General features: G+C 49.7%; 1 protein-coding gene across 4 annotated transcripts in view; it reads left to right on the top strand.

Moving 5' to 3' along the window:
• The first annotated feature begins 613 nt into the window (after positions 1 to 613).
• Positions 614 to 11,258, top strand: part of ODF2 (outer dense fiber of sperm tails 2) — a 417,376-nt gene continuing 406,731 nt past the window's right edge. For 3 of the 4 annotated variants that reach the window (XM_086924894.1, XM_086924895.1, XM_086924892.1), the window contains exon 1: positions 614 to 760. In XM_086924894.1, coding sequence (XP_086781020.1) covers positions 642 to 760 — 119 coding nt within the window. In that variant the 5' untranslated portion in view covers positions 614 to 641. The remainder of the gene's footprint in view (positions 761 to 11,258) is intronic. The other variant, XM_086924893.1, reaches the window with a different exon arrangement.

Here is an 11,258-nt window from a genome sequence, read left to right as displayed (position 1 = left end):
TATCCTGTGATTCCGGGCAAATCACTCAATCTCCCTGTGCCTACAGAAAGGAATGGGCTCTTGTGTAATGTAAGTGGGAAAAGTGTGAAATTGCAAAATGTCCCAGTATTTTTTTTCTCACAAAATCTCGTTACCCTATCTTTAAAGCCTTCTTTGAAGGCCTGCTTGTGTGCTTTAGAAAAACAATAAAGCCAACCAATAGTAAGTAATGGGCGGGACTAAGTGCACTCTAAGCTAACAATAGGTCCATATGTGGAATCTGGGCAGCCAGCCCTAAAATGACTACACAGAAGCTCTAGTCCTTTCTCCATGTTTCTGCCCGTGTAGTCAGAAGCTCTAGTCCGTTCTCTATGTTTCTGCCCGTGGTCAGAAGCTCTAGTCCTTTCTCCATGTTTCTGCCCATGTAGTCGATCTTTTCGCCCCAGCTTCCGAGCGCTCACGAAGTCTTTCTTCCCTGTCCGCTCGATGTCTCCAGAGACGCTCGCACGGCGCGTGCCCCGTCTCCATGGCAACCATGGGCCCGCGTTCTATTTCCTTTTTCCCGGGCGGCGGGCTGCAAATCAGGGTGGCGGGGCGGGGTCAGCGGGTTCGGGGGGCCAATGGCAGGGCAGCGGGGTGGGGACACCTGGTCCGGGGGACCAATGGCAGTGGGTTGGGCGGCGTCCCGGAAGCCGTGCCCGCCGGGCTTCGGGAGGCTGGCCTGGTACATCCTGCACGGGGGCTTCGGGGACCCGGAGAGCAAGAGCGACCGGGGGCGGAGGTGAGGAGGAGGGGCTGTACCATAGAGACCGAGGGGCGGGGGGGGGCAGGAGGAGAGGTACCATGGAGGACTGGGGGTCAGAGCAGGAGGAGCTTGAGGGGGAGAACAGAGGATGAACCATTATAGCAGGAGAGACTATACCACTGGGACCTGAGGGAGGGGTGTCAGAGAGGATGAACCATTATATCAGGAGAGACTATACCACTGGGACCTGAGGGAGGGGTGTCAGAGAGGATGAACCATTATTGAAGGAGAGACTATACCACTGGGACCTGAGGGAGGGGTGTCAGAGAGGATGAACCATTATTGAAGGAGAGACTATACCACTGGGACCTGAGGGAGGGGTGTCAGAGAGGATGAACCATTATTGAAGGAGAGACTATACCACTGGGACCTGAGGGAGGGGTGTCAGAGAGCAAGAAGAGGATGAACCATTATAGCAGGAGAGACTATACCACTGGGACCCGAGGGAGGGGTGTCAGAGAGGAAGAAGAGGATGAACCATTATAGCAGGAGAGACTATACCACTGGGACCCGAGGGAGGGGTGTCAAAGAGCAAGAAGAGGATGAACCATTATAGCAGGAGAGACTATACCACTTGGACCCGAGGGAGGGGTGTCAAAGAGGAAGAAGAGGATGAACCATTATAGCAGGAGAGACTATACCACTGGGACCTGAGGGAGGGGTGTCAGAGAGGATGAACCATTATTGAAGGAGAGACTATACCACTGGGACCTGAGGGAGGGGTGTCAGAGAGCAAGAAGAGGATGAACCATTATAGCAGGAGAGACTATACCACTGGGACCCGAGGGAGGGGTGTCAGAGAGGAAGAAGAGGATGAACCATTATAGCAGGAGAGACTATACCACTGGGACCCGAGGGAGGGGTGTCAAAGAGCAAGAAGAGGATGAACCATTATAGCAGGAGAGACTATACCACTTGGACCCGAGGGAGGGGTGTCAAAGAGGAAGAAGAGGATGAACCATTATAGCAGGAGAGACTATACCACTGGGACCCGAGGGAGGGGTGTCAGAGAGCAAGAAGAGGATGAACCATTATAGCAGGAGAGACTATACCACTGGGACCCGAGGGAGGGGTGTCAGAGAGGAAGAAGAGGATGAACCATTATAGCAGGAGAGACTATACCACTGGGACCCGAGGGAGGGGTGTCAGAGAGCAAGAAGAGGATGAACCATTATATCAGGAGAGACTATACCACTGGGACCTGAGGGAGGGGTGTCAGAGAGCAAGAAGAGGAGAGACTATACCACTGGGAACCGAGGGAGGGGTGTCAGAGAGCAAGAAGAGGATGAACCATTATAGCAGGAGAGACTATACCACTGGGACCCGAGGGAGGGGTGTCAGAGAGCAAGAAGAGGATGAACCATTATAGCAGGAGAGACTATACCACTGGGACCCGAGGGAGGGGTGTCAGAGAGCAAGAAGAGGATGAACCATTATAGCAGGAGAGACTATACCACTGGGACCCGAGGGAGGGGTGTCAGAGAGCAAGAAGAGGATGAACCATTATAGCAGGAGAGACAATACCACTGGGACCCGAGGGAGGGGTGTCAGAGAGCAAGAAGAGGATGAACCATTATAGCAGGAGAGACTATACCACTGGAACCGAGGGAGGGGTGTCAGAGAGCAAGAAGAGGATGAACCATTATAGCAGGAGAGACAATACCACTGGGACCCGAGGGAGGGGTGTCAGAGAGCAAGAAGAGGATGAACCATTATAGCAGGAGAGACTATACCACTGGGACCCGAGGGAGGGGTGTCAGAGAGGAAGAAGAGGATGAACCATTATAGCAGGAGAGACTATACCACTGGGACCCGAGGGAGGGGTGTCAGAGAGCAAGAAGAGGATGAACCATTATAGCAGGAGAGACTATACCACTGGGACCCGAGGGAGGGGTGTCAGAGAGGAAGAAGAGGATGAACCATTATAGCAGGAGAGACTATACCACTGGGACCCGAGGGAGGGGTGTCAGAGAGGAAGAAGAGGATGAACCATTATAGCAGGAGAGACTATACCACTGGGACCCGAGGGAGGGGTGTCAGAGAGGAAGAAGAGGATGAACCATTATAGCCGGAGAGACTATACCACTGGGACCCGAGGGAGGGGTGTCAAAGAGGAAGAAGAGGATGAACCATTATAGCAGGAGAGACTATACCACTGGGACCCGAGGGAGGGGCGTCAAAGAGGAAGAAGAGGATGAACCATTATATAGCCGGAGAGACTATACCACTGGGACCCGAGGGAGGGGTGTCAAAGAGGAAGAAGAGGATGAACCATTATAGCAGGAGAGACTATACCACTGGGACCCGAGGGAGGGGCGTCAAAGAGGAAGAAGAGGATGAACCATTATAGCAGGAGGGGGGTCTGTACCAGTGAGACCTGGGAAGGAGGAGTGTCAGAGGAAGAAGAGGATGAAGCATTATAGCAGGAGAGACTATACCACTGGGACCCGAGGGAGGGGTGTCAAAGAGCAAGAAGAGGATGAACCATTATAGCAGGAGAGACTATACCACTGGGACCCAAGGGAGGGGTGTCAAAGAGGAAGAAGAGGATGAACCATTATTGAAGGAGAGACTATACCACTGGGACCCGAGGGAGGGGTGTCAGAGAGGAAGAAGAGGATGAACCATTATTGAAGGAGAGACTATACCACTGGGACCTGAGGGAGGGGTGTCGAAGAGGATGAACCATTATAGCAGGAGAGACTATACCACTGGGACCTGAGGGAGGGGCGTCAAAGAGGAAGAAGAGGATGAACCATTATAGCAGGAGGAGGGTCTGTACCAGTGAGACCTGGGAAGGAGGAGTGTCAGAGGAAGAAGAGGATGAACCATTATAGCAGGAGAGACTATACCACTGGGACCCGAGGGAGGGGTGTCAAAGAGCAAGAAGAGGATGAACCATTATAGCTGGAGAGACTATACCACTGGGATCCAAGGGAGGGGTGTCAAAGAGCAAGAAGAGGATGAACCATTAGAGCAGGAGAGACTATACCACTGGGACCCGAGGGAGGGGTGTCAAAGAGCAAGAAGAGGATGAACCATTATAGCTGGAGAGACTATACCACTGGGATCCAAGGGAGGGGTGTCAAAGAGCAAGAAGAGGATGAACCATTAGAGCAGGAGAGACTATACCACTGGGACCCGAGGGAGGGGTGTCAAAGAGCAAGAAGAGGATGAACCATTATAGCAGGAGAGACTATACCACTGGGACCCAGAGACTACACCACTGGACCCGAGGGAGGGGTGTCAGAGAGGAAGAAGAGGATGAACCATATAGAAGGAGAGACTATACCACTGGGGTGTCAGAGAGGAAGAAGAGGATGAACCATTATAGAAGGAGAGACTATACCACTGGGACCTGAGGGAGGGGTGTCAGAGAGGAAGAAGAGGATGAACCATTATAGCAGGAGAGACTATACCACTGGGACCTGAGGGAGGGGTGTCAGAGAGGAAGAAGAGGATGAACCATTATAGCAGGAGAGACTATACCACTGGGACCCGAGGGAGGGGTGTCAGAGAGGAAGAAGAGGATGAACCATTATAGCAGGAGAGACTATACCACTGGGACCCGAGGGAGGGGTGTCAGAGAGGAAGAAGAGGATGAACCATTATTGAAGGAGAGACTATACCACTGGGACCTGAGGGAGGGGTGTCAGAGAGGAAGAAGAGGATGAACCATTATAGCAGGAGAGACTATACCACTGGGACCTGAGGGAGGGGTGTCAAAGAGCAAGAAGAGGATGAACCATTATATCAGGAGGGGGGTGTGGGGGAGAATAACAGAGGAAGAAGAGGAGAAACCATTATAGCAGGAGAGCCTACACCACTGGAACCCTAAGGAGCATAACATGGAGGAGAGGTCAAACCATTATAGTAGAAAGGGGGACCTGAGGGAGAATAACAGATGAAGAAGAGGATGAACCATTATAGCAGGAGAGACTATACCACAGGGATCTGAGGGAGGGGTGTCAGAGAGGAAGAAGAGGATGAACCATTATAGCAGAAGAGACTATACCACTGGGACCTGAGGGAGGGGTGTCAAAGAGGAAGAAGAGGATGAACCATTATAGCAGGAGAGACTATACCACTGGGACCCGAGGGAGGGGTGTCAGAGAAGAAGAAGAGGATGAACCATTATAGCAGGAGAGACTATACCACAGGGACCCGAGGGAGGGGTGTCAAAGAGCAAGAAGAGGATGAACCATTATAGCAGGAGAGACTATACCACTGGGATCTCCAGGAGCATAACATGGAGGAGAGGTCAAACCATTATAGCAGGAAGGGGGACCTGAGGGAGAATAACAGATGAAGAAGAGGATGAACCATTATAGCAGGAGAGACTATACCACAGGGACCCGAGGGAGGGGTGTCAAAGAGCAAGAAGAGGATGAACCATTATATCAGGAGGGGGTCTGTACCAGTGACACCTGGGAGGTAGGGGTGTCAGAGGAAGATGAGGCAAAACCATTATAGCGGGTGGGGGGGGGGGAGGGGGTCTGTACCACTTGGACCTGAGGGAGAATAATACAGGAAGAAGAGGAGAAATCCTTATAGCAGGAGAGACTATACCACTGGGATCTCCAGGAGCATAACATGGAGGAGAGGCCAAACCATTATAGCAGGAAGGGCGCCCTGAGGGAGAATAACAGATGAAGAAGAGGATGAACCGTTATAGCAGGAGAGACTATACCACTGGGACCTGAGGGAGGGGTGTCAAAGAGCAAGAAGAGGATGAACCATTATAGCGGGAGGGGGGAGGATGTCTGTACCACTGGGGCCTGGAGTGAGAATAACAGAGGAAGAAGAGGAGAAACCCATTATAGCAGGAGGGGGGTCTGAGGGAGAATAACAGAGGAAGAGGAGGAGAAACCATTATAGCAGGAGGGGGGTCTAAGGGAGAATAATGAAATGAAATGAAACGTAAACGTATAGAGCGCGATTGCTGCCCTGAGGCGTCCAAGCGCTAACTAGAGAGTGGGCCACTTTGTCAAAGACGATCAGCCAGGGAATTAGTTGTGCGCGTCAAAAAGAAAGGTCTTTAGTTGTTTACGAAAGGAGGGCAGATCAGGGTTAGACCTAAGTGGGAGGGGAAGGGAGTTCCACATTTTGGCGGCGTTATAGGAGAACATCCTGCCACCAGCTCTCGTTCTTTTAATTCTGGGAACTATGGCTAGAAAGGACTGGCTAGAACGGAGATGTTTTCTGGGGTGGTACTGTGTGATTAGTTGGCGGCTAATTGCCGGTCCTTTTTGCCAGAAGGCTTGGTGGGATATGCACATTGCCTTAAAGGCAATTCTTTGTCGGACCGGGAGCCAATGCAGGCTACTTAGCCCAGGTTTGACTGACAGTCTGCGTGGCAACTGGAGCAATGTGCGAGCCGTGCAGTTTTGGACAATCTGCAACTTGCGCAATGTGTAGTCGGGCGCACCGAGTTACAAGACATTGCTAAAGTCCAGCCGAGACTGGATCAGACCTTGGACAGTGACTTGCTTGGCCTCCATAGGTAGGAGAGGAAGTACTTTTTTCAGCATCCTAAGGAGGCCAAAACATGTTGCGGAAAGCTTCGTGGCCTGGGAGTTAAAGGTTAAGGCTTTATCCAGCCATACCCCCAAAGCTTTTTATGTTGTCCTTGGGTACAGGGGGAATACCTAGGCATGGAGGCCAGAAGGAGTCAAAGTGCGTTGGAACAGCAGGGCCCAGGAGCATCAGCTCAGTTTTATCCCTGTTAAGCTTAAGGAAGGATGTCTTCATCCAGCTATTTACTTCCTCCAAGCATTTCATTAACCCCATTTGTGCTGATTGGCCATCCTCCTGCGCCAGAGAGACCACTAGCTGAGTGTCGTCCGCTTATGAAATGATCTTAAAACCAAACGGGCGGACGACCTCAGCCAATGGTCTCATATAGATGTTAAATAACGCAGGGCTTAGGGAGGAGCCCTGCGGTACCCCGCAGCTCAGAGGTTTTCTGGAAGAGACCGTATCTCCCTCAAAGATCTGAAAGGACCTATTGCTCAGAAAGGATTTGAGCCAGAGTATTGCCCTACCTGAGATTCCAACATCGAAGAGGCGGCAGAGCAGCACATCATGGTTAACAGTGTCGAATGCTGCACTTAGATCGAGGAGGACCACTGCCACTGATCCCCCTCGATCTAAAATCCTAAAATAACAGAGGAAGAAGAGGAGAAACCATTATAGCAGGAGGGGGTCTGAGGGAGAATAACTGTGGAAGAAGAGGAGAAATTCTTATAACAGGAGAGCCTACACCACTGGAACCCCAAGGAGCATAACATAGAGGAGAGGTCAAACCATTATAGTAGAAAGGGGGACCTGAGGGAGAATAACAGAGGAAGAAGAGGATGAACCATTATAGCAGGAGAGACTATACCACTGGGATCTGAGGGAGGGGTGTCAGAGAAGAAGAAGAAGATAAACCATTATATCAAGATCAGTATATACCACCAAGTCGTGGGGGGATAACAGTGGAAGAAAAGGGTAAGCCATTATGGCAGGTAGGGGTCTATACTACTGGGGCCATAGGGAGAATAACAGTGTAAGAAGAGGCAGAACCATTATAGCAGGGAGAGGGACCTGAGGGGGAATGACAGAGGAGGAAGAGGACAAGTCCTTATAGCAGGAAGGGGGCTGTACCACTGGGGCCTGGAGGGAGGGATGTCCAAGATGAAGAAGAGGAAAAACCATTATATCAGGAGGAGTATATACCACCAAGGCGGGGGGGATAACAGAGGAAGAAAAGGGTAAGCCATTATGGCAGGTAGGGGTCTATACTACTGGGGCCTTAGAGAGAATAACAGATGAAGAAGAGGCAGAACCATTATAGCAGGGAGAGGGACCTGAGGGAGAATGACAGAGGAGGAAGAGGACAAGTCCTTATAGCAGGAAGGGGGCTGTACCACTGGGGCCTGGAGGGAGGGATGACCAAGATAAAGAAGAGGAAAAACCATTATAGCAGGAAGGGGTCTACACCATTTGGACCTGAGGGACAATAACTGATGAAGAAGAGGAGAAATCATTATAGCAGGAGAGACTATACCACTGGGACCTCAAGGAGCATAACCTGGAGGAGAGACCAAGCCATCATACGAGAAGGGGGACCAAGGGGAGGATAACAGAGGAAGAAGAAAGTAAACCACCATAGCAGAAAGGGTGGACAATAACAGAGGAAGAAAATGATAAACCATTACAGCAGGAGGGGGTGTATACCATTAGGGGTGGGGAGCAATAGAGGAAGAAAAGGATAAACCATTACAGCAGGAGGGGGTGTATACCATTGGGGGTGAGGAGCAATAGAGGAAGAAAAGGATAAACCATTACAGCAGTTGGAGATGTTTACCATTGGGACATGTGGTAGAATAATAGGAGAAGAAACTGATGCATCATTACAAGGGGCTATGCCACTGGTACCTCAAGAAGGATGAGATGGTAATAAGAGGATGTACTATTACAGAAGGAGGGCTCTGAAGAGGATAAGCAAAGGATAAACTGTTACACCAAGTGGCAGTTTATACCACTGGAACCTGAGAAAGGATACCAGTTTTTGCTAACATCCCACAGGATCATGGTTAAAAAAAAAAAAATGGCGCCGGGCATGAGTAGCGCCAATCTCCCTTTGCCCACTTTTGGGCCCAGGCTGGGTTTATTATTGAAGGGGAATTCGGCCCAGGGACTCTTACCCCCAGGGACCAATGTATTTTTTAAGGTAAGGAGAGCGGGCCACACTACCCCACAACCCCTCCAAGAGCCTTTTAAATGCATTGGTAACCCCATCCTACAGAGCTGTGACTTTTGATAAAGGGAGGGGGCCGCATGCCACCCCTTCATAACTCTAAATGTCCTAGTACCCCATCCCCTAGAGTCGGCTCACATACTGTGTCCTGGTGTGCCCAGCACCCTAGGGCACAACAATTTCCCTGTCCGCACCTGCGCAGGCAGGGAAACTTGTGTTTGCTCCCACCTAGCAGAAGAGTTTTCAAACCTCCTGGCCAACTGGAGCAAACACAAAGTCTGCTTCAAGCCGGCGGCAGCTTTAAAAATGCTCCTGTTGGCTGGGAGCAGACTGGACATCTGTTTCACTGCCGCCGACACTGATGCGGGCAGGGAAACAGCTCAAGATATTACTCCCGCCGAGAGGGAGCAGCATAAATAGCTCCTTCATGCGGACGGGAGCAATACCTGCTCCCGAGCATGCAGGAAGCTGCTGTGGGGGCTTTCCTTGCAGCCCCCAACATGTTGATTGTGGGTGCCCCATGTGGCACCAAGACACCAACCAAATTAAGATAGAGGCCCCGGGGGATGGGCTCTCCGGGGCTAAAATAGGTTCAGGGTGGGTGGCCGGGTGGGATTAAGGTGAAATGATGACCCACAAAGCCAAAAGTTCAGTTGTTTGTAAACTTCACTGGAACCATGACATGGCAAAGTTTGACCATATTGCACATTATCCAGTATATATTTCTTAAATTTCGTGTTTATTTTGGGGTAGTAGGCTTTTTTGTTTGGAATCTAGAAGTTTTTGAGAACATTAAGTGAAATACTGAGCTATACTTTTTTTTTTGTCAGTAGAAAAGAGACGAAAAACGTACAGGTTTAGAAAAAATACCCTTTGTTCTGTGTAAAGTACATTTGTCTGTAGAAGGGTTACAGAGTTGAAATTACCTGAATGGTCAAGCTAACAGTGGCTACGAATTGGAATTGTAAAGTGTTAATGAAACGATAGACCGTGGTTTATTTATTTGGGGCTGTTACTGTGATTTGACACGGACCATGAAATAATTTGTGTTTTACTGGCACTTCTGAAATGGGGCTTCCAACCCATTCAAAAATAGCTACCTAGACCTATATGTGCGCATCCCAGGTTGGCCATCTTTGATATTTTTTAAACTCTATTAAAAACCATTCATCTGTCTGCTTGTGCCAACATATGCACTTTGAATGTCATTGTAAAACTTTAGCCTGCCAGGGTTGTGGTTGCATGCATGTGAACATAAGGGTGACAATTAAACAAATGTTTGTAAAAAAGATGAACTAAAACATGTAAAATAAAACGTTGCTGGCAGCCAATGCATAACAGATAGGCGCTGTTAATTCTCTTTGCTTTAATACCTTTTGGCTTAGCTTTCTAACATTAAAACGAGTTTTTCCATTGACATGGCAAGTCTGCTTCGATCTGTCCAGGGGATGAGTGTGTAGTAATGGGAAGAGAGACAAGCAGTGTTTTCAACTTTAATTCTTATCGGAAACTTTGCTGTCTGCTACAGGTAAACAGACAGACAGCATTACACCAAACTTGCTTTGCCTTTCATGGAGTTCGTCCAGTAGGTTTTTAGAAATTAGCATTAAAATGTACGTTGTATGGTGCCGAAGGGTTGAAGATAAAGCTAACTTGAAAGTTGCAAAGGTGTTTTTTGATTTGCCTCTAAGGTTAGCTCTGTTTGCACAGGATGTGGGAGATGTTTGGCATCCTTGTTAGTGTTGGACATTTGAACTGGTCCGTCGTGGGGCAAAAGTGTTTATTTCTAAAACTGTGGCATACTTTGACGGATCTACATGACATTCGGCAGACCTTCCGCATGTTTGGTCCTCTGTGGTATGACACGTTTTCATGGCCTAGCAACTTTGGAGCAGGTTAGTGCATATGTGAGCATGTTGGCAGGCTGCCTTTAAGCCAAGCTCCCTGCAAGTATTTCTGGCTTCATGCAGATCTGAAGGGGAGGGGCAAGTCTATGGGAAGGTGGGTCAAAAATGATTTGATTTAATGATACCTTTGGCTTAATTTCACGGCCTTGCACATCTTTCGGCACAGAGCCTGTTCTTGGTACTTACATTGCATGCAAATACTTCAAGAGGGGCACAGATACGGGAGGATATTTTTTTTAAAAAAGGGTCCATTTGTTCTTGTTTAATAAATCCAAATGAACGTTTGCGCCTGTTGGCAAGGGGAATGCGGGGGTTTCAGTGATATTAGATAAAGGGCCGAGTAAAAGAGGGGCTTGTGAAACGCCTGATGTGTTTATGCGTTGAGTGCGAGTTCAAAGATCTGCACAGAATGTGGCACACTTGGTGTCTTTAACTTGCGTCTATCTCCTATATGGATTTTCAGAGAAGTCCATCAGAGAGGGACGCATGGTAAACACCTTGGGTGCTCATGACGAGCTCAGCTCGTCATGAGGCACAGTGGCGCTCTGCTCATGACGAGCTGAGCTCGTCGTGACTGCCGCGGAACGTCCACCCTGGGATAATTCCCCTGCTGTGCTGAGCGTTCCATGGAAACGGGTGTGGTCATGACGAGCTCAGCTCGTCATGAGCACAGCGCCACCGTGCAGCATGACGAGCCGAGCTTGTCACAAGCACCGCGCACGCCCCCCCCCCCCCGCACCGCGGCTAAGGGTTAAAGAGGGTGCAAAATAATGACTGACGTGTCTGTCAGAGGGGGATGCATGGTTAAGGTGGGTACAAAATA

Source organism: Lissotriton vulgaris, chromosome 5 (genome assembly GCF_964263255.1).
Source record: "Lissotriton vulgaris chromosome 5, aLisVul1.2, whole genome shotgun sequence".
Classification (NCBI taxonomy): domain Eukaryota; kingdom Metazoa; phylum Chordata; class Amphibia; order Caudata; family Salamandridae; genus Lissotriton; species Lissotriton vulgaris.
This window is presented reverse-complemented; position numbering and strand designations above follow the sequence as displayed.